General features: G+C 41.5%; 1 protein-coding gene and 1 non-coding gene across 11 annotated transcripts in view; both read right to left on the bottom strand.

Annotated features, from left to right (window-relative positions):
* Positions 1–323: 323 nt before the first annotated feature.
* trnae-cuc (transfer RNA glutamic acid (anticodon CUC)) lies at positions 324–395 on the bottom strand. The gene has a single exon. It is a non-coding gene; the product is annotated as a tRNA-Glu (tRNA).
* A 1,388-nt stretch (positions 396–1,783) lies between these two features.
* The window catches only part of ehbp1l1b (EH domain binding protein 1-like 1b), a 28,715-nt gene continuing 4,844 nt past the window's right edge, over positions 1,784–25,654 (bottom strand). Inside the window, exons 3-32 of one of the 10 annotated variants that reach the window (XM_085420966.1) lie at positions 25,517–25,612; positions 23,648–23,701; positions 23,288–23,466; positions 22,961–23,079; positions 22,752–22,841; positions 20,343–21,095; positions 19,343–19,408; positions 19,111–19,248; positions 18,744–18,989; positions 18,399–18,603; positions 16,987–17,328; positions 15,291–16,841; positions 13,918–14,190; positions 13,242–13,760; positions 12,833–12,937; positions 10,688–11,538; positions 10,363–10,585; positions 8,393–9,247; positions 7,374–7,581; positions 7,116–7,264; positions 6,943–6,991; positions 6,259–6,583; positions 5,234–5,304; positions 5,020–5,068; positions 4,861–4,913; positions 4,383–4,503; positions 3,329–3,428; positions 3,165–3,238; positions 2,914–3,028; positions 1,784–2,746 (exon numbers count right to left, since the gene is read on the bottom strand). In XM_085420966.1, coding sequence (XP_085277092.1) covers positions 2,659–2,746; positions 2,914–3,028; positions 3,165–3,238; positions 3,329–3,428; positions 4,383–4,503; positions 4,861–4,913; positions 5,020–5,068; positions 5,234–5,304; positions 6,259–6,583; positions 6,943–6,991; positions 7,116–7,264; positions 7,374–7,581; positions 8,393–9,247; positions 10,363–10,585; positions 10,688–11,538; positions 12,833–12,937; positions 13,242–13,760; positions 13,918–14,190; positions 15,291–16,841; positions 16,987–17,328; positions 18,399–18,603; positions 18,744–18,989; positions 19,111–19,248; positions 19,343–19,408; positions 20,343–21,095; positions 22,752–22,841; positions 22,961–23,079; positions 23,288–23,466; positions 23,648–23,701; positions 25,517–25,612 — 8,067 coding nt within the window. In that variant the 3' untranslated portion in view covers positions 1,784–2,658. Of the gene's footprint in view, positions 2,747–2,913; positions 3,029–3,164; positions 3,239–3,328; positions 3,429–4,382; positions 4,504–4,860; positions 4,914–5,019; positions 5,069–5,233; positions 5,305–6,258; positions 6,584–6,942; positions 6,992–7,115; positions 7,265–7,373; positions 7,582–8,392; positions 9,248–10,362; positions 11,539–12,832; positions 12,938–13,241; positions 13,761–13,917; positions 14,191–15,290; positions 16,842–16,986; positions 17,329–18,398; positions 18,604–18,743; positions 18,990–19,110; positions 19,249–19,342; positions 19,409–20,342; positions 21,096–22,751; positions 22,842–22,960; positions 23,080–23,287; positions 23,467–23,647; positions 23,702–25,516; positions 25,613–25,654 lie in introns of all 10 variants that reach the window. The other 9 variants (XM_085420964.1, XM_085420965.1, XM_085420968.1 and 6 more) reach the window with 9 other exon arrangements.

Raw genomic sequence — 25,654 nt, 5'->3', positions numbered from 1 at the left:
CTCGATCCTGTCAGTTATTTCAGATTAGTGAGTCCTGGTGATTAGCTGATTAGCTCTAATGCTCTATGAAGTCCAGTAACTGCACGCAAAAAACAAGCTCATTCAGGTAAACGGTACGAGTGTAAACAAGACTACGTGCAAACAAACATAATACATAACAGTAAATATTCAGTTTTGGTTATGACTCAATATTTTTATACTAGGGTCAGAGATAAAAAAAAAACAAAAAAAAAACAGGTGAAGCTTAGCCTCTCCGTGCCAGTAGAAGTAGTTGTGTAATTGGAAAACAAACATGTAGCCATCATAGAACACGAAAAAGCTAGTTCCCTGACCGGGAATCGAACCCGGGCCGCGGCGGTGAGAGCGCCGAATCCTAACCACTAGACCACCAGGGACATGCTGGAGATTGTTATTCTGCACCTTACATCCAATCGCATACAGAAAACGATTTTCATGCCTCTATTAAGATCTTTTGGGGCTGCATCAGTTTACATTTGCTCTTTGCTGTGTTCGTGCAGTAGTACTAAACAGTGGCTCTGACTTATAATTTCTTTTATTAAACTGATTTTTGTTAGCTGATTTATCAGTATCAGTCTACACGTCAAATAGATTATACAATGCCAAAAATATATAGTTAAGTGTATATATTCACATTTTAATTCATCAATATCTTTGGTTATATTGATAGTCTGCAGTCAGCAGGATTTACGAAGGTCTTATAAATAAAATAAAGAAATTACATGTTTTGTAAGAATCTTTATGACTCTGCGTTATTGTTCTTCTGTGTTCTACATTATAATCAATCCAATCGTTTTTGGCACTTAAAATATATTTATACAACTGTTATGTTATGGTTGTTGCTTCCCTCTTTGCCAGATCTCTTCTGAGAAAGACATTTTTTTATGTTAATGAGAGTATCATATTCATAAATAAAGCATAAATAATTGCCAGAAACTGATTGCAGCTTCTACTCTGTGGCAGAAATGATCTTTCTGGTTTAAAGTGGCTCGATCCCATTCACAAGAGATATATTTGACATATGTTTTACATATTAAAGGCCAACAAGTCATTTACAACCGTTTAAATACCGCCAATCATAAATACTGGAAATCACTTATTGGCAGACGGTCAAAGCTGGCCCACTGGACAACTTTGGAAACTTTAAAGAAGAGCATACATTTTGGCCTTTTAACTAAAAGAAAAAGGTTGTTTTTTATGCATAAACAATAGCTTTCTGTTTTATAATTACAGGGCAGTCTGGGAAATAACTGTACACTGTTAAAACTGTTAAAATTACACTTTCCCCCCTTCTTATGTTAAGATATCTCAGAGATCACATGTGTAGTTAAGCTTCTCTACACTGGTCCAACCAACTTAACCCTAGTGGGCTGTATGTGGCCCATGATGTAAAATGAGTTTGACGTCTTTGGCTTAACAATTTAAGTAATTTCCTCACAGCTGGATTGCCAGTTGGAGATGCATTACCAAACCTCATTTGAGACACACCAAGCAAGGTAAAAACAGATATTTACCCTGAAGTGTTGTTAAATTTAGATTTCAGCTGTATTGATCACTATCCAGCAATGTCTGTTTTGTGATCACTGCAGCATCACATTAGGGGATATTTTTGTAGCGTCCAATGCCTTTATGCTATTATGTGCACAGGGTGATTTTAGCATGTTACGATTATACATTAGGATCATATTACAGTTACTGCCCTGGGTTACATAATCTATGAAGTGTGATGAAGACTAAGTGATGAAAACAGTCATGACAGATGAGCAACCAGCCGATATGTTTTTATTTTCATCATCACAAACATCCTCGATTCATTATACGCAGCTACAGTATGAATACATAGTGGTGCTGTGGAGCACAGTGCCACTTTATTAGCACACCTCCATAAGCATGCATGCAGTAGTCGACACAGAAATGGAAAGCACTTTGATTTCTGTGAATATTGCAGACGTGAGCAATCACATCCACAAAGACTGCAAGTTACCAAGGTGTAACTTTAGGCTGGAAACATCTTTGAGCTCCATGAGGCTGCAGGGCGTCATCCTGAATCTGAAAACACGTATCCTCCGCTAACAACATTGGGCATTCGAGTCCAGCTCATGACTTACCACATACTATTTTGATATCCAAAATGCTCGGGCGTCTTTATGGACTTTTTCCTCGGGGAAGTGACAAGTAGGGTGACATTACTAGAAACCTGCAGATTACAAACAACTGTAAACTAAACTTCCCCTCAAGGCTGCAAATATTTTGGCCTCATTTTTCACAATGGAGGATAAGCCAGTGTTTGAATACTGAAAGTCACAGATTAGAAACAGAAACACACAAAAAGCAAATGTGCAATAGATGTAAAACAGTCAGATACATAATTTAAATAAATAAAAATAGGTGAAAAGAATCAATCAATACTTATATATTAAGACACACTTAAAATAATGAACACTTGAATTTCTTTCTTTTTTTTTTATCAGAGAAGATGACATATGTTTTGCAGTGTCAAACTCAGAGCAGTCCTCAAGGCACTTTAAATACAAGAAAATACAGAGCCCCAGCATCCTTAAAAAACAGCTTTCTATTTTTAAAAAAAGTACTCTTTTGGGGCTTTGGAGTAAAAGCCGTTTGTGCTTGTCCTCACTCGTCTCACTGTAACACACATTTTTCTTTGTTGCTGTATTTTCTCCTCCTCATTTCGAGACCACGCTCCAGACGCTCATCCTCCTCCAAGGCCCTGCAAACACAAAAGCACGGTACGGTGCTGAGCTCATGGATATCTGCACCCCTCTATCATAGATAGGCATAAAGATCCAAATAACAAACTAATCTCTTTTGTTTTTTGGATGTATAATCTTCCTGTAACCCACTTTGTCTCTTTCACATAACCCTACATATACTGACCGTCTCTCCTTGGTGTCGATATCCCTGATGATCTCGTCCCTTTGGTTGACCAAAGACACCAGCTCCTGGAGGAGCAGCTGCTCCCTCTGCTGCTGAGCGGGTGACTTCTGCCAGTCTGCACAAAAAGCAGCACTCAAAAAGATCAAATTCATTGTGTTTTAATTTTTTTTTACCATTTAGATTTGTATTATTATCTGTAAATCATTTTGACTGATATTGTACAGATTACTTGTTTCCACTACTTTAATGACCTTCAATAGCCATGATTACGCGCAGTTCTCTGGTCAGAAGGTCAAATCTCCTCTCCAGATCCTGCTCCTCTTGTCTATAGATGCAGTTAAGAACAAGTCGGTTTAAAACAAATGTAAAATATACGTATATGAGTATGTGTATACTGATATGTGGGAGGTCTTACAGCAGTTCCAGGTTGTCTTGTCTGCGGATCAGAGCGTTCTTCTTGTTTACCAGAGTGAACCACTCCTGGATCAGTCTCTCCTCTTCATCACGGTCACTTCCTGCAACAGCAGAGAAAAGACATGAAAGCTTGTGAATATTTGAATACAGATAAAGATAAAGATCATTAAACATAAAGATCCACATGCAAGATACTATTTAACAACAAAAAAAAGTGTAAACTAGACAGAGCTGGATCTGGAATTTACTTCATTATAATCACAAGTAGAAGGCAGGTTAGCATCATGGCTGAGGAGGGTATTCATCTGCATGCAGGTCAGGAGATTTAAGGTTCGGTTCAATTTAGTTCATCTTTTTATGCATTTACATGTATATTTTTTGGCGTCTTATAGTGCCACCTTCCCCTCTTACAAGCACTCGGTGATGTTGGAGAGGAAGAACTCCCTTTTGACAAGAAGAGACCTCTAACACAGGCCTGCTCCTGAACTCCTTCAGTAAAATATATAAATCCTGTCCTTCTACTACTTCCTGCAAAATACTGCATTAATTCTAAGATTCATCTTCTTACTTTCAAGTCTCTCCATAACCCTGCACCTCTGTATCTCACCGATCTTCTGCACATTGTCACAGCTTGCTCTACTCCACTCTGTTATCCTCCACCTCCACCATCCTCTGTTAGACCCCAGTTAGAGCTTTCAGACGATTGTCAGCTCGTCTTTGAAACTTTTTCATTCTCTGATGTGTTTTTAATCGCCATATACTCGATTTTGTTATTTCATTGATTGTAAGATGTCCTTGAGTGCCCTGAAAGGTGCCTATTAATACAATATATTATTATTATTATTATTATTATTATTATTATTAACAGAACAATGTTCAGGGAGGGGCAGCCACCTGCTATGACCAGGGGATAGGGAAGAGAAAACAGGAGTAATCCAGTGATGACACATAACTGCAACCACTTAATCAATGCAAAAGTCCATTGGATTAAATCTGCTTAGTGAATTCTGCACCGTTCACTTCTTGCTTATCAGAGGTTTAATTAAGTGACTCACCTGTTTCCATGAGACTTCGCAGTCGTCTCTCCACCACTGCAGCTCTGCTGTCGATGTGCTTCTGTTCTGTCTCCAATGCTGCCAGCTCACTCAACACATACTGGCTGGTGTCCTGCAGAGACTGACCACAAGCCACCATCATACACGTACAAAGACACGCAGACGAATAGAGGCAAACACACACAACCACACACGAACATACAGAATGACGACAGAAAGCCACAAACAGAGGAAGAAAAGAGATCAACAGAAAGAGGGGGTCGGACAGCAGAAAGGGGAGGGGGACATACGAAGAGAAGCAGAAGAAGAGGGTCAAAAAGATTAGAGAGGTCAAAGGATGGAGAATATAAGATGTGAATGATGAACTGGACAGCTGTTATTCAGTACTTTTTGGAGCCATCAATTAATGATGATGTGAGAATCAAAATGATATAGAAATGAAATAAAGAACAGAAAAGGGGAAGAACACATGACTGACCATTGTTTCCTCGTCTTGTTTTGGAGGCTGGGGCTCATCTGCACACTGAAACTCTGCAAGAATTGAAATACACAAATCAGAGTAGGGAAAAAAGTGAGGGAAAGAGTGCTAAAACAAATGCTTCAAATGTTAGAAAAGGCTTACTCTGCAGGCTCATACCTGTATTACTCGTGTTTTCTGTTGCAGAGTTAGACATTGTATTTTCATCCTGGAGAAGAAATATAAAACTTTCATATAGCTACAGTAAAGCAGATGTATAAAGTTAAACAGAGGTGAAAATGCAAAGTAAAAATTGAGAGTGTTTCACGTATTTTTTGGCCTGAAAAGTTTGTTTGCTGATGGAAATAATAAAGGAAGAAAGACAAAGTGTTACCTGAGCCGGCCCAGGCTTGACTACCTTTGTAAGAGACCGTGGGGGCGGGACTGGAGTTATGGACTCCTCCACTAAAAGCAGGACAGACAAATGATTACATGTTATATTTCTTTAATTGTTTTAAGGCCTCAGAAAACTTGGTACAGAGTATTTATCCATATGTACTTAATCCAGTAAAATGAAAAGCCAAAGAAAGAACTATCAAAGTGAAAGTAAAACATGTATCTGAATCTGCTCCATTGACACTTTGTGGATGTCTGTGATTACCAGGAGCCACAGCAGAAAATAATGCCCTAATGGTCATGACATATTAAATATTACTACATCGTGATTGAAGCACAGATGTACATGACATCACTTACTGGATGTCCTAACTGGATGCCGACCAGGCCAAACCATTGATAACAGCACAGGAAGGAAAAAGGCTGAGATGGTTTTCTCACATATGAACTCATCAGAACTTTTCCAACTTTGACAGAACACGCAGAGTTCATGCCAGACCTCATCGCTCATGAATCTATTTGAGATAACGTGTCTCCAGGGACATTCAGGAGTTTTAAATAAGAATAATAAATTTCACAGCTGTTCTACTGGGACTAATATTTATAGCCAAAATGAATATTAAACACATTTGCACTAAAAAGGCACATCTGGTATCTCTGGGAACCAACAAAAATCTTAAGTGAGGCATTGTGAACTTGATTTATTGATCTGTTTTCTGTGCCTCTTGTTGCCTTAGCTCTAACTTTGCTACTTCACATTCCTAAGTTACCCTGGGAAACACTAGTGTTTCCACCTTTGCTCCTTTCCTTTCTGCTCTCCTCGCTGTTTTTGCTCTTTTTTTTTAACCCAGGTTTATGGTGTGAAAGGGCTTGCATAATAAAAAGTTTTTAACTATGCCTGCACAGTTTGTTATGGTAAGACAACAGAAACTGTAAAAGTTCCAAAAAGCCAAAGTGGGCAAAATTAACCTTATTTGGTGAATATATAATAAAATAATCATACAGAGGGAATAATACTAGTACCTTTAAGCTGTCGTTTAGCTCTTGGCGGCGGGACCACCAGCGTGCTGCTTCCTCCCTCTTCTAGACTCACTCCTTCATTTAGTCTGGCCATGCAGAAAGCAGCAGCGTCCACATTCGTGGGAGTCGGGCCGGTGAGAGCGACGCCGTAACTGGACTTACTGCTGTTGTGCTCTATCTGCAGCACGCTCAGCTCCTGGTTGGTGAAGTGTGAGCGGATCTGGCTGAGGTAGGTCATGACTATGAGCCTGTCAGGCACGGACAGAAGGACCATGTCTGACGGCTCCAGCAGGCGAGAGATTCCCAGCGCCTCGAAGCCATCAAACGCCTGATGTTGTTAGGAAACACAGGATTACAATGGGAGATGGCAACAATTGCCCTAGCAACACTCTTTTAATAGAACAGCAGAATATGTGCTCTGGAGCAAAGCCTGGAAAACTATCATTCAGGACCACTTTAAAAAATACAAGAACGTCTGGCTGCTTGTAAGCAAAATATAAAGAAATAAGGGGTGGGCTAAGAATTATACTTATTGCTCTGGGTGTTAATCGTCAAACATCTCTGACTATATTGCATGAAAAATATTGATCTAAAAGTTACCAGAACTATTTCATCATCCTTTCATGTGGCTGCAAAAACAAACTGATGGCACAGTGCACTAAACTAAAAACATTAAATCATGCTCACCTTTTTATTGTTGAGTTTGATATCATGAGGGTCCAACTGGTCAAAATCTCTAATGGCACAAAAGCAGGAACAGAAAAGTAGCTTACAACATTAAGATGAACAGTTTAGTTAATATTTATAATTTCTAAAGAGAATCTACTCAAAACTAGTAACTTTTGTGTAAAATGTCGTACATTTTGTCTGGATGGAAGTGGTGTAGGATGGCACAGAAGGCCAGCCCATTTCTCCAGGAAGTGCTGAAGTTTGTGACCTTTACCCCCTGGTACCCACTAGTGATGCTCTGACACCACTCGAGCAGCGATTGGCTGGAGTTCACCAGATCCTGGAGAAAGAGGGAAAGAAATGTTGTTTCTGTGCATCTACGCAAATGAAAAGCCAAATACGTATGATGAGTAAAGAAAAGTATAAAGATGAGTATTCATTAAATTTACCTCAGCTGTGTCGTCCTTCCCATCAGCCTCCTCCCGGACCACTGTAACAGGATCCAGGGTCCTGGGGTCAGAGGTCTCTTCTTCTGGTAAAGTAGGAAGACGAGATGATGTGATCTCACAGTGATGGACTGTGCTGGGCGAGTCGTCTAGTTGGAATGGTGGTTTCTTAACTACGTCATCAGGGAGGTCAGCCAGCTGGTGTTTTGGCCTAGGAAAAAAAAGATATATGATGTGAAAAAAGCTTAACTTAGAAGAAATGAAGGAGGTTATCGATGCCGTTTCATCATTGCCATGTGCAATTTTTCAGATTTGACATGCAAGCTTGCCATGATGATGATGATGAACTGAACAAACTCACGATGTTAAAAGAGCGTGATGGAAAACATACAGCAGTCGTGTGATTTGCATCAGGATTTGCAGCATGGTTGCCTCAATGCAGGCCTACGCTTTTGGCATTTTATGGGCATACACTCATTTTTAAGCATCTCAGTTTGCCTTTTTGGGTCACATCACCCATGTGTGACCTAAGCAAAAGCCTTAAGCCAGCTGGTTGTCATCAGAGCCTGATTTTGACAGATCTTGCAAGCCTCTTTCCTCACTGTCACTCAGCCAAGCATACATCAAACACCTGACACATTTTTTTAGTTTAAATAATCTTGCTGATTATGATGGCCTTGAACACACTCCCTTCTTTTTGTTGCAAGTTTTAGCGATTTGTAACAAAATGGGGTCTCATCCGGGATCTGCACCTAGGGCCTCTTTTCAGCGTTTCGGTGTAAAATACTCTTTGAACATAAAGTTGAAAAAAGTGACCTCTAGAACAGCCACATGCACTCATGTGTACAGATACACAGACTACACCAGAGCTTGTTTTTTGGGGTTCAGCCAAGTTCAGCCAAGAAAAGACAACATTAGATCTCAGCACACAAAGCTGTACTAAAACATTGTGCTTTATAAGCCAAGTCTCAAACGAGTTGGTCTAATAAAACAGGACAAGATAACAGCCTATCCTGACTTACGCATTTTCCTCTGCCTGTGGCTCTTCTGTTTCAGTTAGTGATATTTCCTGCAGGGCATCAAAGCTGGGAAAAACTAAGTGTTGATTGACAACAGTGAGATCTGTGGCGATGTCCAGTTGTTTTTTTGGCTGCTCAGTGTCACAGTCAATATCCCCCGGGGCCGGGATGAGTCGTTTCATATTGTGAATGCTGGACACCGGGGATGAGTCACCTGACATCAGGCGAATTTTAGCCAATAGGAACTTTTCCTCTTCTTGGAGTTGTTGGTCTTTGGAGTGACTCGTGCAAAGGTTGTTCATTTGTGCACTGTCACTCTTTTGGCTGTCACTGTCACTCTTGTTTAAACTGAAAGTCTTGGAGTTGTTCACATCTTCCTTAACCTTCATTTCAAGACTTGTGTGTGATTGTGTGACTGTATTTATTTCACTATCTACTTTAGTGACGCTCATGTCTGTGTATGTCTTAGTATGTTTTGTATCAGACTGTATGTTGGAAGTGCTTGGAGGGAGAGGCCAAGGAACCACTGACGACTGAACAAGTTCTCCCTCCTCATCAGCTGCTACCTCAAGGCTATGGCTAGTATTTGTAGCAACAGCTTTTCTCTGTCCTTTTAGCAGCTGTTTCTGTGATTCATTAAGTTGGGGAACGGGTTTATTCCTCACTGTCTGATTGACTGATATCCCCTGCTGAGACACAGACAGAGGGTTAGGATGTGGACTGTCTGTTAGACTGGTTAATGACTCAAGAACTTCTGGTTTATTTGGCTGACTGGGAGCAGGGCTCTGGTAAAGTGTTTGTTGGCTGAAAACAATTGAAGAGGACTTCTGGTTTACAGCTGGGGAAGGGTGGCCTGGTCTGAAGACAGAAAATCAAATTTCAGATCTCGTGTGTTTTTCACAAAACTCAAGAACCACAAACCTAGCCAGCATCCTTTTCATGCCCCATTCCCTTTCTTTGCAAACACACCTTCATTCATCTCAAGCAACCACATATTTACCCTTTCAAGATCACAAACGTCTAAAGATTCAAGGACAAACATTTTGATGAACTAAGGGTAGTGCATGGTGGATGTTAAAGCTCACTGTGCTTTTCCCACACTCAGCTATTTTTATGTCATTCCTTGGACATCTTGTTAGGAAAAGATTTTCACAGAGAGTCCCGGAGCATTAGTAGAACCAAGGCCTAGCAATGAGATTATACTAGTTTTGACTTTCTCTAGCCTCGAATGCATCACAGCATCTGAACATCAAAACAATCAATGCATCCACGCCACTTGACATTCTGTGAAGCTGCACTGATTACAGAACTATGTAAGTAGACGTGTCATATTCATGTAGACAGCAAAAATAACTCATGCAGTAGATGCACATACATCCATTGCATGCTTTTTTATTTTCATGCTTGCAAGATTTACTGCTACACATTTGTCTAAACAACAACTGAAAGCCTATGGTTAACTACTAAAAGTTCATATTTGCAATTTTTCCATAGATTTACAGGAGACTATCAATGGGCTACACTGACACTGAAACACTGAAAGATAACATAATCTTAACTTTGATTATTACCCTCCTCAGTTTACAGTAAATGGAAATAAAGAACTGTTCAACTGAGTAGAAGCGTGCTATGTAAGTACCAGTCGACTCCAATAAGCATGGAGTTTAGGTCACAGCGAATTAGGAAGCTGAGGAGAAGATGGGACATATAATAATAATTAATCCAGAACAACAATAATGGTCTAATGATGTTCTTTGGAAGGTTGCATGTATGATTCACAAGCAAATACATGACTCTTTCATAAGAAGGACATGCACGGCCAGGCCAAACGCTCAGTGGGGTTTAACTAACGTGATTTCCCCCGGAGTTAAAGAAAACACAGTCCAGAGATCCATTAGAAGCAACGAGCACAACTCTCTCTTTACTCACCTCTCTCCCTGTGGCTATTTATCTCTCCCATACCCCTTACTCACCCTGCTTCCCCTTCCATGTACAGCTCAGCCAGCCAGATGGATCCAAGAGCTTCCTGTCCCCTCTCATATGATATTTCCTCAACATCATCCTCTCTCAGCCACTCTGGGATGGCTCCATGTTTAAGATAGGATTTGCCTTTTTTAAGTGATTTGAAGCCAGGATCATCCATGGTTTTCTTAACAATACAAACATAGTCCTCAGCTTTGCTGGTTTTAGTTTTGGCTGCAGGGGCAGAATCAGCCGGGCTGGTCAATACTTCAGCATTAGATATTACAGTGTTTGCTAGTTTAGGATCAGAACTGAATCCTGATTCCTCATTATTACCTTGTGACCTCTCATCATATGCAATATCCTCTAATTCTACCTCCCTCAGTGGCGGACAGTTGTTTTGTTGGCTGCTATCCACTTTCTGGTTGACTTTTTCTAAAGCAAGAACAGGAAGGGCCTCTGTCCTCCACTGTGGGGTTTCTCCATGGTTGTCCTCCTTTCCTTTTCCTTTCTTCTCTTTTTTCTTTACTTCCTCATTGACATCCTTTCTCTGTTGCTTTGTTTCGGGCTCTGTTTCCCTTTTCTCCTTATGCTCATTCCCTTGCCTTGTTTCGTCCACTCCATTCCTTTCTTCCTTTCCCTCTTTTATCCCTTCTCTCTCACTCATCCTCATCTCCTTTCTCCCTTTTTCCAACCTTTTTCTTGCCTCTTCTTTTTCCCTCTCCAACCTGTGTTTCTCTTTCTTTGCTTCCTCTTCCCTCTCCTTCCTGTCTCTCACTTGCTTCTCTGCCCTCTTGATGTTTTCCACCTTTTCTCTCTCCTCTCTCTCCCTGTTCCCTTCTCTTTCTTTCTCCTGTTCACTAGCAGCTCTTCTCAGAATTGCCACCAGATTGTGTGCCTCGTTTAAAGATGAGCACTCTTTTTTCTGAGTCTCAGAAACTTTTTCTTCTGCAGTCGCCTGACTCTCTGCTGTGTCAGAGAAGTCTGTGGGTGGCAAAATGTCCACATCAATGGGAATCGGTGGATCATTATCCGCCTCAGAGGAACACAAGATCTCCGGATCTACTTCATGTAAACATGGCTGGAGTTCATTATTTATAAGGTGGCATGGCTGTTTGATAGAGGGTTGCGGTTGACCTGCAAGAGTCGATCCTGATGTGTTCAGGATGGAGGCCACTGTCTCGTAGCTAAAGGGCAGATACGAACAACAGGAAAACTGTGAGACAGAGCTCACCCGAAAACGACCTGCTTCATGAGCTCTGAACACTGTGACAGAGGGTGAGACAACATGTTTGATTAAAAATAGTTCCTTCCCAGACTTTGTTTTGGTGCTTTTCCAAAATGCCGTGCAAAAGCACCCAAAAGAAACACTGTTTGCTACAGCGAGAGCAACTCTGCACAGCATACCGATTTTTCTCTTTGACGGGATTAGGAACAAGTGAAATACTTTCTGGTGGCACAGAGCTGAGAGCTCAGATCGGCCCACAGACAAGCCAGCAGCTACATATGCAAGATGAATCCTCAAAGAGCCACTCAATACTTAAAAACCACATTGGCAAAGCCAGCCCACCACATAATCAAAACAATCACAAAGATCCACTGGATGGTGCATTCTCCAGCGATGGATGCTTTTATATGCAGCCAGTTTAAATGCCACGAAAGCAGTTAATAAACATCAAAATGTTTCAGTACTTCACTGAAAGTTGCCACGCAGCAACTTTTTTAGAGATGAGGTAATAATGCATTAACGTGTAGGCTCTTACATAATGAGGTGAATGTATTAAATGTTTTACCTCGTCTAATATTTCTTCGGTCTGTTACACTACCACCCTTCATTTCTTTACATTTTGCTTCCAAGGAGCTAGAATTTTATTTTTTTTTGTGTGTGTAATTTTTAAAATCATGATGAGCAATAGTTAATAGTTCGTTTTTTAACATATCACAACACTGACCAATGAATCACTGCAGCATAAATAAGGATCCTAACTCGAGGGATGAACCAGTGTTAGTGTCTACCTCTCTGCACTGAATTATACTTGTTATTAATCTCTGGCTGTCTTCCACAGCATGTCTTTTGTCCTGTCTTCCCTCACTCATCCCAGCCAGTCATGGCAGATGGTCGTCCCTCCCTGAGCCTGGTACTGCCAGAGGTTTCTTTCTGTTAAAAGGGAGTTTTTCCTTTCCTCTGTTGCCAAAGTGCTTGCTCATATAGGGGGTCATATGATTGTTGGGTTTTTCTCTGTATGTATTATTGTAGAGTCTACCTTACAATATAAAGCGCCTTGAGGGAACAGTTGTTGTGATTTGGCGCTGTATAAATAAAATTGAATTGAATTAGACAACAAGAACCAATTTTAAATGGTATCTTTAGGGGCTTTGTTAATAGCAACCCGTTGCAATAAAAGCATATCTGGATAGAAAAACACACAGTAGAAGTCCACACAGTAGCACACACACACGGACACACACAGAGAGACTCACCCTCTGTATAACACCCCAACTACTGCTGACATGAAACCAGCAGGCGCCTCCCTCTGCTGCTCTGCAACACACACATCTGCCTCTGTGTGCGCACATTTCTCAGCACTACCACACACACACACACACACACACACACACACACACACACACACACACACACACACACACACACACACACACACAGGTCCATTATATACTTGTGTAAAGCTCTCATCAAACCGCTCCATTTGAAATACCACTGCAGCACTGACAGAGGTCAATATAAAGAAAACAGCTTCAGGTGAGGTTAGTTGCAGTTGCTGAGTAAGCACTTGATAGGCTGCAGCACCCAGAGGAACGTTAGCCATTAAAATGCGCATGTGGTGTCACGCCATGCAGCAAACACTGCAAGCAACCATCGCTGACTCACCCCCCTATTACACCTTCCTCCTCTTTCAGCTTCTCCTCCTTTGCTTCCTTGCTTTCACTACTTTCCATCCCTTTTTCCACTCCTATCTCGGTGGTGGTCTCCTCCACAGCTGCCCACAGCTGTTTTTCTGCCTCGCACACTGGGTCCTTATTGTTGATGAAATGCTCGTGACCACCAGGCACGGCATCGGCTGGTTTCTCCTCATCTGCTCCCTCCTGTTGTGGTTTTCCTGATGGATGAAGAACTTGTTCCGGCCGCAGTTCTGGTTTTGGTTTCGAGGGCTGAAGTGGCTCCAGCGCCAGAGTCACATGCTCTCCAGCTTCTTGGGGGGGAACCTCGACTGAGGGTGCTGATTCCACGCTGGGTCCCTCTGGCTCTTTAGGCTCCTTTTTAACTGCCGGTGCGCTGGGCTGAGAAGAGGGTGCGGCAATATGATGTTCATCTCCATCTTTTGCTTTAACTGGTTGGCTCTCTTGCCTAACAGGCGTGTGCACCTCAGCAGCATCCTCTCCGTGTGAGCTAGAAGAGAGGGAAAACCACATGAAGGATATATCCACTAATTGGCATTTCGTACAAACATGGTTAGGAAACCAAACAATTAGCGAGGCATGCGAAGCACAAACAAGAGGATTAAGCAGAGAAGCAGACAAAGATGTGCCCCCTAGTCTGTTCTTACCCTCTGCACAAAGGTTTTGTACCCTCCTCGGCAGAGATTTTTTCAGGTGTAACTTTCCCACTTCTCCCTTCTAGCACTTTCCATAGAGGAATCTCTGCATCAGACAGCCTCTGTTGAGGTGGCACCACCATCGAGACCTCTAATATAACTGCTTTATTCTGGGCTGTTGGCTGAACAGCAGGGCCAGGCAGAGTACATGTGGCAGAGACTTTCTTTTCTGGCACAACAATGTTTGACAGTGAACCCTCGCTTATGAGAGACAGTTGCCCAAGACTGGAGAGAAAGGAAAAACAGGAAGAAAAGGAGCAGAGGACAGCCATTATTAATTATAAAAAACAAACAGAAGTAGGGGTGAGCGATGACGGACAGCTGAGATATACCAGGGGCAAGACCACCGATATCAGTACCAGTTATTACAGCAGGATGCAAACCTCCACCAAAGCTGCTCACTCTCTGGGCAGTATGTACTTCTAAGGGAACAGTACTGTGTTTTGTATATATTCACTTTATTAAGCTGAATACCTTCAGCTTATTATAAAGCATTATACTATATATATTATATATATATTACATAAATTATATTTGTCTTCAAAGATGTAACACATTTTGGGATTAACTTAAATAAAAAGCAGATGTGAAATGTAAAAGTGAGGTCAGACGTCAAATGTGACCTGATATTTGGATGCAAACTATAATTTAAGTGTTATTTATAATCCCCATATACCAGTATCATTTCCTGAACGTTGCCAATACAAACAAAGGCAGCTTATTTGACCTTTCACAAGAGGTCAGAGGTCTAAAGTAACCTTATACTTAGAATCGCCATTGATCATTCCATATATGGATATATGTTGTCAGTACAAGCAGTGGCAGTAAGAAACATAGTTTTAAATAGATCTATATAGCATTATTATAAATTTGGCCATCAGATCAATATTTTGAACTTGAAAGTGAGATGATATTTTAAATGTTTATACAGTACTATGTTGACAACACATAGTACACTTGTAAGAATCATACATTATAAATTTTAAGCCTTTTGTTGACTTTCAACCAATAATTCATCTTTGTGTTTAAGTACAGAATAACACACATGGGAAAGCTACAAAAACATGACCTCCTTGGCAGAAGTATTAGGCGAGAGAGCAGAGAATCCTGAAAAAATCACCACAAAGTAATCAGACGGATTCAGCTTCACGCAGCTTTAAGTCGGAAATAAGTGATTTTTAAGATCATGAACTCAGTTTCAAGTTTTGAGTCTCTCTGATTTCATTTGCTGATTAAAGAAGAAGCCATCTGTGTTTACAGACCACACAAAGCGCAATCAGCACGCACAGAGTGAAATCACCACTTATTTCAGAACTATAACTCACCGCTCGCTGGAGTTTGGTTTCCGAACTGATGGAGGGGCATACTCTCTGTCTTGTGATTGGTTGGGAATTTGTGAGGGAAGCCGCTTGGATGCAGTGCTGCTTTTGACCAGCGGAGGGAAGTGAGGAGCAGGAAGTTTTGTTTGTGTCACATTTTTAAGAGCCGCGTTGGCGTGTTTGGTACCAGCAGGGGTCATGTGTGTGTTTAACTCAGAAATGGACAAGGAGGGAACTGTTTTCATCTTTTCTTTGTCTTCATCTGACTTGTTGGCCTCCAGACTGCAGACCGATGCTGCTCGAGCCTCCTTCTTCTTTCTTCTCTCCATCTCCTCCTCCTGCAGCTTCTGCTTTTGTTTTTCTTCATTCTTTTTCCTGTCTTCTTCCTCTTTCACTTTCATTTCAGCTTTCTCTTTCTCCTCTCTCTGCCTCTTCACCTCATCTTCCTTCTTTTTTCTCTCCTCCCCCTCCTTTTTCTTCTTCTCTGCCTCCTGTATTCTCAGCTCCTCTTGAAGTCGCCTTTTCTTTTCTTCTTTTTCCCTTTTGATTCTCTCCATTTCCTCCCTTTGTATCCTCTCCTTTTCTTTCTGCTCCTTTACGAGCCTCTCTCTCCTCTCCTCCTGCCTTCTCATCTCCTCTTGTAGTTGCCTCTTCTTTTCTTCTTCTTCCCTATTAATTCTATCCATTTCCTCCCTTTGTATCCTCTCCTTCTCTTTCTGCTCCTTTAAGAGCCTCTCTCTCCTCGCCTCCTCTTCACATCTTTTCTCTTCCTCTTCCTTTTTCTTCCTCTCCATCCTTTCTATCTCCTTCTCTCTCTCCTCTTTGAGTCGTCTCTCCTTTTCTTCCGCTTCTCTCTTCTTTCTCTCCTCTGACTCTTTGAGTTTTTTCTCCTCCTCCTCCCTTTTTCTTCTCTCTTCCTCCTCTATTATTTTCTGCTGCTCCTTCTCTTTGGCCTCTTTCAAGCGTTTCTCCTCCACCTTTCTTTTTTCCTCTTCCTCTGCGAGCCTCTTTTTCTCTTCCTCCCTTCTTTTTCTTTGCTCCTCAACTGCTCTCCGCTCCTCTATCTTTTTCTCCTCCTCTTCCTTCACCTTTTTGATGAATCTTTCTCTTTCAAGTCTTCGCTCCTCCTCCCTCTGGAGTTTTTCCTTTTCCTCCTCCAGCTCCAGGAGTCTCATCTCTTCCTCTCTTTTTCTCCTCTCCTCCTCATCTCGCTTCCTCATCTCCTCTTCTACCCTCAATTTCTCCTGTTTCTCTTTCTTCTCCTTCAGGAGTCTCTCCTCCTCACGTTTCATCCTTTCTTTCTCCTTCTTGATCTCTTCCTCCTCCTGTAAGAGTCTCTTCTTCTCCTCTTCCAACAGTCTCTTCTTCTCTTCCTCATGTTTTCTCCTCTCTTCTTGCTTTAAGAACATGGCCTTTTGCTCTTCCTCTTTTCGCCTCCTTTCCTCCTCTTGTTTCTTTTGAATTTCTGCCTCCCTCTGCTTCTCCTGCTCCTTTGCGATTGCTGCTCCCTCTAATTGCTTTTCTCCGTACTTCTTTTCATTGGTTTTTTGTTCAAGACTGCAGAACAGATACACAATATACCTTAAGGCTTTATTTCTCTGTCTGCGTGTATCACCTTCATCATCACTTCACATTCTGCAACCTTAGCATTTGTTTTCGAAAATAATTATTCCAGATTGCATCCTTGAATATAAATACTCACCCTGGGGGACACCTTTTGATAGTATCGTGCTTAGAGTCATCCTCTTCCAGAAACAAACCCCTTGATTCTTGTCTCTGGTTAGGCGACTCAAAGATGACATCATCAAAGTCAGGCTCTGGCTCTGGCTTTGCCAAGGGCGGCTTTTCTGTGTTAATGGAGCTACTAATACTCTCACTGGAAGGCTTTTTAACATCAATTTGCTCTGGAACATTGGGCTGTTTAGGAGTTATAAATGCTGCCACGACAGTGGTGGAGGGCTGCTGGGGAGTGGCGCGCTCGCAGGAAGAAAAGGGCCAAGGAGGGGGTGGCGCTATGATCAGCTCTGAGCGGGTCTGGGGAGGACTAGGGACAGAAATATTGGAGGTCAGGCTCAACAGATAAGCAGTTGAGATTACAGAAAGCTGAGAGTGCAGACCAGACCAGGATATCAAGGCAACAGGAGGCAGAAATCAAAGCGCTTTGCAACTGTTGGCATATGTTAGCATCATGGAAGCACAATCACAAACAAGAAGCAACTGTGATGCGCTGGGGAAGTGCACACTGACAATTATTGTAGTCCTTCATCTAGTAACATGAACAGCAGACTGAAGCACTAATTTGGGGATAATTTGGATGATCGTTAGAGCTGATAAGCCAATGATCAATGCTCCTTATTAGGTTTTTATAGTTTGTTCCATTTTTGTTTGAAAATAGGACCAAACAATTGTAGGAGCGTTGCTGTCCAGCAGCTATGTTATCAGTGGTATTGAATAGTTAAATCTGGGTGTCTTAGATGGCTGTTTAGGGAAATATGCTTATTTGTTGTCTTGCAGCGTTCACAGATTTCCACTAAACATGAAGCCTCCACCAGCAGACGGTTACCTTTGTACAGCATCAAAGTCCAGACTGACACATCAGACTGAGTCGATGAGCTCTTCTAAAACTCGCTTATTAGGAGCTCATATCTTGTTTTTGTTGCCAATCCAGGTAAACTGTTTCCCCTGCTTCCAGTTTTTATGTGAGCATAACAGCTTGAGGTCATTTGATTAATACTTGAGGTCATCAATTTAATTTTTATGTTTAAATCTGCCAAAAAAAGATTTCCTTATTCCTTAAAACAGTATCGCAAATTCAAACATACAGCACATCTAAGACTGCCTTTAAAAACAAATCAAAAAGATTACAGGAAGACGAAAAAAAGGAAGTGAGCCTTCTAACTTTTTGTCTTTGTTTCAATATGAACAAGTGTTGTCATCTTTGCTGTTTCTCCTGCACTCAGTTAGATCTGCTCCCAGTCCACAAGACACAGCGTAACCTTTGCGGTCTGACAGAATTTCCACTCACACAGCAGTTTCAGGCCAAACATATCTTCAGGGCACCAAACCTTGCAATCTAAATTTATCCCTTCATGTGATATCGTCCCATGACCTCACCTGATCCGCACTGGTCCGACTTTGTTTTCTGCGATGGTCACCTTTGAATCCTGGGCTGCTCTGACTGGCTGATTGGACATCTTGCTGTGTAAAGCTGTCCCTTTGTTTTTGGGGGAATCCTTGGATTGGTGCAGAGGGCTTGCGGCTGCTTCTTTCACTGCTGAGGTCGTTTCCTCATCCACCTGAGCGAGGGGGAATGTTAAGCCTATACAGAATGAGAAGGAAAGATCAGAACATACTTTGCACAAAAGGAGGAAAGACTGTTTTTGCTTTAAACTGGATATTTTCAGATAGAAGAATGAGGAAAATGTCTTTGAAATGAGGATGATTTGCAGGCCAGTGTACCTGACCGACTGGAGCTGGTATGTGCTGGAGGAGCAGAAGGACGAGATACAGTGAGAGGTGAGGAGAAAAAGGCAGGCTTTGGTAGAGAAGAGGATTGAGTGGGTGAAGTGCAGAGGATAGAAGCAGGACAGACTGGAGCCACTGGGTCACAGAGGGCATCAAGATCAGGACTAGTTAACAGAGGAACAGGGGCGATGTCCCCATCAGCTCTAACAGAGTCAGATTTCAACTTTGCTCCGTGAGCACCTGGAAAATGAGAAGGAATGACAGGAAGGATGATTTCCAGGATGAAGACAGAGGAGAAACACTGAGAAATAACTACAGAACCTATGAAAGATCAGAAATAGGAAAAGCTGCCTTCAATTACCTGACTCTGAGCTAGAGGTGGGAGATTTTGGAAGAGGGGGTACGGATGAAAGAAGAGGGGCATCAGAAGAAAAAGGAGAGGGAGAAGTTGGGCGGGCGACTGACTTGACAATTTGAGGTCTGAAAATGTGAGAATGTCCTGCCAGAGGATAACACAAAATGTTTAAGTTATTAAACAGAGAACAGAGAGGATAAGCATTGCTTTTGTTAAGACTGTAAACACAGAGACAGACCAGAGGCTGAAGCAGAATCATCTGCAGTTTGAACCTCTGGGGGGCGCCACTGGTATGAAACAGGAGCTGAGGAGAAGAGAAGTGTGAACATAAGAGGAAGAAAGAAAGACTAAAGTTGGTATAAGGAAAGAGTGAGCTAACAACATTATTCCAGTTTAAAGACATATAGAAAAGAGTTATGTACAATATTTTATTTTATTCACTTTATAACTATGAAATCCTTAAAAATGCCTTCTCAGGTCTGTATCTGTATGTGTTTTTGCATGTAGTTTTACAGGGCCAAAAGCTTTTTTAATTCTTTTAATTTATTAAGCCACTTAAAAATGACCTATGAATCACTGAAGGATAAAAAGGGCACCTAACTCAAGGGATGGACCAGTGTTGTGTTTAAACAGAACAAACCTAGTAAATAAATGGTATCTTTAAATCTTTAGGCACTTTGTTGCTGGCTGCCTGTCGCAAAAACACATCTTTTCTTCATTCTTATCTCTTCAAATTGTTGTCTATATGAAGAGCTACTGTCAGAGTCAGTCAAGTATATATTTGTAATAGTACATGACAGATGGGTGGCTCATTTAAATATATAGATGTAACTAACGCCTGTACACGAGCCACATGGATTCAGTTACATGAAGGATTAAGCAAACAGCTAATATTCGACAGACAGAGCAGACTTTGAATGTTGACAGATGTTAAATGAAAAGAGGCAAACTATTTAAAAAATGAATATAAGAATGAGCATAAACAACTAATTTATCTTGCTCTGAGACAGTCACACAACATTCAGATGTTTCACTCAAAATTCTGAAATCATCACAAGCTGAACATGCATATAGCTTCCTCCCAACACAACACAACAGTCCATTCTCTGTTTCACTCTATCTGTTTCCATGGGCATGAAGCTAAATCATACATAAGTGGAAACGAAATCAGACGGTCACACATCATTCATCAGTTTGTCTGAAGCATGCAGCATGCCTACCAGCCAGCCTCTCATTACCTTTTGCAGAGCCTGACTGGAAGATTTTTGGCAGAGAGGGAGGCTGAGAGATGGTCCAGGTGAGTGGAGGGTGAGATGATGGAGGTTCAGAGGACAGGGTAGATTTTGTTGGGAAGGAAGATTTGATAGAAAGGGGCTGGGAGCCAGTGGATTTGGGTTTATGCGGGAGAGAAGTAGATACGGTTAGTGAAGACTTCTGTAAAGTGATGGAAGATGATGTTACAATGGGCTCAGGTGATGACGGTGAAGTGGAGGGAAGTTTGGGAGGTACAGAAGAAATGCTCATGGGAGGTACACAGGCAGCCTTTGAGGACAGAGAAGAGAGTGTGTTTGAGTCTGCAGCACCTTCACTGCAACTGGATGAAGAATTCACAGGAACTGACACCAGTGAGGCAGGAGGTAAAGGAGACACAGATTCAGAGGATTTAGGAGATGGAGTGTGGGCGGGCACATCAGGCAGAGGAAGGACAGAAGGCATACTCTGGATTGAAGGAGCATCTGCTGTGATCTGGGAGCTTGGAGCTTTAGAGTCAGTCAGAGAAGAAGCTTCAGGAAGAACAGGATTGGCAGATTTCTTATGCTTGGACCTGGGTGATGGCTGAGGGGAGGGGCCAGGGGATGGCTGGATCTCTGACTGGACAGGAGTAGTGGACAAGGGACGTCGCGAGCGGCGTGGAGAAGGGCGGGGGGCAATTGGTAAAGGAGGCCGAGAGTGCACAGCGAGACTGGAAGGACCACCATCACTTCCACTGGCTGCATTAATACATGGAAGGATGGATAGAAGGATAGATTAATGAAAGTAGATTAGAAAAGAAAGAGTAAGAAAGAAAAGTGAATGAAATGTGCATATGAATATGATGCAATGGAATGGCAAACTAGGTTACTCTTGAGATAAGCCTATGGGTATTCCTTCTTAGGTGTGATACAAGAAGAAATAACCCAAAGTCCATTTATAAATCTTCATTTGGACAGTTGTGGTCACAAGTTAATATCTGACCATCATTGGCATGAACGTCATGATAATTTTGGGGGTTTAGTGATTTCTTTGAATTGTTCTTTTTCCAGGGTGGAATAATTGTGCAGTAAACATCTATAACGACTTTATTTAGGGTTTTCTCTAATTAACACAGGGTCAAAAGAATACATTCAGGCTCAAATACACCCCCACAATTATTTGGTTAAATGCTCCTCTTGACCTGATGATTTTGGTAGCCATCAACAAGCTTCTGGCATAATTCTGGCTGGAAGTTTTCAGCAGTCTTCTTAGCAGAATTGGCAGAGTTCATTTAAATTGGTTGGTTTCCTGGCACAGACCTGACTTTTAAGTGTAGTTCCCAAACCTTGTGGTAAAGTGAAAGAATTTAGAGGTCGTCCTCCTTCTTCATTATTTCATAAACGTTGTGTAATCTACCAGTAACACTGGCAGCAAAACAGCCCCAGAGCATGACGCTACCAACACCACCATGCTTGACAGCTGGTGCATTGTTCATAGGTTTGAAAGCCTCGCCGTTAGTACTCCAAACATACCTCTTGTCATTTTGGCGAAATAGTCTGATCAAAAACTTTTTTTCAGAAGATATTTGGCTTCTCCATGTGAGGAGCTGCAAATCAACTTTGGAGCAGAGGCTTCTTTCTTGCTCTGCACCCTCTCAGTTCATGGTGATGTAAAACTCACTTAACTATGGACAGTGACGCTGGTGTTCCAGCACTTCCTGGTTCATAGCAGGCCTGAGCCTTGATGGTTCCTGGTTGTTCCTGAACACCTCAACCACATTCCTCTCATCCGACAGTGACAGTTTGGATTTTCTTTAACACCTTGGCAAAATGTGCTTTTATACAATTATTTGAACTGATGATCTTGGAATTGTTGTTTAGAAGCTGTTCACAGCTTGTATAACTCTACAACCTACAGCTATGCTGCAAAGAGAAACTGCAAGTTGTAGTGAATCATGATCACTAAAGAAAAGCTAATAGGCACTGTCAAGCTAAAAGATACTGTAGAGCCTTCAGCACCACTTGTTGAAATATTTAATTGGAAGAACTCCTCTGCGTCTGAATGTCTCTCCAAATTCAAATACAACGTAGTTGCAGCAAATAAAAAAGAAAACCGTATGAAGCAACGCTAATGTCTGTTTGGACACAAAAACCTCAGCGTGTTCAATGCTGTCTCCGCGTAAACTTCAGTATATTGGTGGCAGTATTTTACCATCACATGATTCCTAATCGTGTTTAGTATGTGGACGAGAAATATGTGGTGTCCAAAGGACTGTCCATTCATGCAGTAAGGACCACAGAATAAATGACAGAAGTATGTGAAATACTGCAATATATATAAACTTAGCTAGCCAGTGAGAGACAGGCAGAGATGCAAACAGTAAGTGAGAGTAGCAAGGGGGGAGAAAGCGCTACCTGAGGATGGCAAAGTGGATGCCGTGGAGTGTCGCTTGTCAGGTGGAGGGGGAGCAGGGCGATTTGGACGGGTAAGAGTGTGTGGGACAACTGGAGCAGCAGAAAAAGGGCAGAGTGGAAAAACATACGGAAATAAGAACAGAAAAGGAAAGCAGAGGAAAAGGAAATGTCAAGAGGTCAAAAAACTGTGTTGGTGTAATCCTGCCTACCTGTGGCAGTCACAGACTTCTTATCTTCCTCTTCATCGCTCTCATTGAAGTCGTCCAGGTTGCCGATATCTGTGGGTTTGACGCTCATCAAGCTGGCAAGACTTTGCATGTCTTCATCACTGAAGAACAAGAAAAACACGCACCACAACCTCATTACCAACCCCACCAATAGGAAGCACTCTTTATGAAAAAAAAGTGTTTTCAAATGCTTTTACTCTTTAAGCTATGACTCATTTATTAAACTCAGGTTAAAAGTGCTATTGTCACACCTCCCTGATGTAGAACAGCAGTAAGAGTAAGTAAGTAGTGGTAACTTAAACTACTCACGTGGCTTTTCCCTCTCGAATAAAGACACATGAGAGGGACAGCTTGAGCGTGGCCTCCACAACTTTGACAGACAGTGGCTTCAGCTTCAGCGTCAGGTCAGTCTGGGTTAGCGTGGGGCTAGCAAACCGCTTCAGGTTGATGTCAGCGGATGCCAGCACCTTACGGTGACCTTTATTTTCCTGTAAATAACATAAACAAGTATTATACACCATATTCTTTGATTTCTACTTGGTGATTAAGCTGAGTCTGAATTTTATAACTGGATGTCTGAGCTATTTAGGTTTGGCTATTTTATTGGCAAACCTTTTGTTTATTTTTCTACTTATAAACAGTTTTAGTCAGGCATAGAGAGATACTTACACCCTCAATGACAAAGGTCCATTCTTTGTCTTCAAATTCATCAGCATTGGCATCCTGAGGGGATTATCATAAAAATACAGACTGTTTAGTGGGACATCCTCCTAAAATTGTATCCACATATCCACACATATGCCAGAGTCTTCAGGTGTACTACATAAACTCTATAAAGTCCTGTGAAAAACAGGAGTACATGCAGTACACTGTTACTGTGTCCAGGAGGGAAGGAATTATCTGGTTTTAATTCTAGGAGACGGTAAGTGGCAGCCAAGTGATACTTATCAAATTCACTTGATTAAATAATCACTAACACATGTGAGCACCTCAATAGAAGCTGGAGTTTGGGCAGTTTCCTGGTCTGAAAGACTGGACTTTGCAACGCTCAGAAAGCTACTTTCAGTTTTTTCCCTTATTCACAGGGAGTCACCAAAGTAGGTAACTCTGCATATTGAATGTGGCAGCATGGCTTAGCTTTGCAATGCTGTATCTTAAAAAACTACAAGACTTCTGGAACAATGAGATGATACCAGAATAGAGATGTTTAGCCATATTGCACAGCACCGAGTTTGACTGAAACTTCTGTCTGACAGCTACAGTCTGGCTAGAATTATGCAGTTTATCAAGCACAGCAACAAATCTCCAACAGAATGACTGAAAAAAAGTCAGAATTCAGATCTCATCTTGATTTAAATGCAGTGGCAGGACCTTAAGAGCGTTGTGGATAAACAAATGGAAACTTCTAGCAAAAAAAGAGTAGCCCAAATTCCTCCACAGCGATGTGAAACACTGATAATGTTACACAGAAAACAATTACTTCAAGTTATTTCTGTTAAAGATGGATTATAAGCTGATGATTCATGGACTGTACTTAGGACTGATTTGAGTCCTGTGGAAATGACCTTTTTCACATGACTGTATATTGAATTTATTTAAAAGATGGACTTAAAAGCAATTCCAGTCCAGCCAGCACTTAAACATGCATTCTTTTTAAAGGCCAGCAGAGAGCAGCCCCTTTAGCAAAAAGAAGACTGGTTGTTTGGAAGTCTATGGAATAATAAGCCTCTGTTCCCTTGTCTGTGACCTCAGTCAACACTTTCCTGCTGAGTTTATGGTCTTAGATGCTGGTCTTGAGTCTTATTTACTAAAACACATTTAAATTATAGTCCCTTTTGGAGATACAAAGGATGATAATGAAAGGTATATCCATCATGTTTGGCTTCAGAATGCCAAATTGTCAAAATGCTCAGTTCGAAGTTTTACAACAGGACTTTGTTAACCCATGTTTAATGTCATAGTGTCTATATTCATCCTTATATATACTTTTCCACACTTACCGACCGCTTTTCCCGCATATATATTCTACATCTCTTTTATTCTGAGCAATTAAACTCTTTATCTATATTACTTCCACACCTTAAATCGATTCGGAATCACCAAACACCCTAAAATGACTAGGCATGACTAGACAGTGGGAGGAGTACCTGCAAAACCCCCCACACAGGAACAGGGTCCAGAGTCACACAGCAGACCAGTTAGAACATTTGAAGCCAGAACCTTCTTGCTATGAGATAATGCGACTAACCACTAACTAACCATGGTGTTAACTTGACTCTAAGGAAAGCCTAAGTTTAAACTTTGGCTTAATAAAGTATTCTAAACTACTGAAGGATTAAAAAATGATCTTTCTAAAAGGGACTTTTCGTAACATTTAGGGCCACAGTAAACCATTCACACAAGGATTAACTTGTTCAAGCCACCCAGAAACAACTTGTGCCCTGACCTTTGTTATATGTTTCCCTCATTTATTCAGGTTTTTCATTTACTTTGTTATTACATTGTAAATAGTACACTCTGTACACTGGGTGTTGGTACCTTGAAGAGAGTAACAGAGATGTCGATGTTTTCCGGGACAGGCCACACTACCATGCCTCTGTAGGGGTTCTTGATTCCAGGTTGCCAACTGTGGAGCTGCAGAAGAAATAACGCATTAACAGAGCTGTGAGGAGGTGT

The sequence above is a fragment of the Rhamphochromis longiceps genome, linkage group LG10 (assembly GCF_057381845.1).
Source record: "Rhamphochromis longiceps isolate RC_006_pf linkage group LG10, R_longiceps_female_GT1.1, whole genome shotgun sequence".
Taxonomy (NCBI): Eukaryota; Metazoa; Chordata; class Actinopteri; order Cichliformes; family Cichlidae; genus Rhamphochromis; species Rhamphochromis longiceps.
The sequence above is the reverse complement of the archived record's forward strand: the minus strand, read 5'-3'. Positions and strand labels throughout refer to the sequence as shown.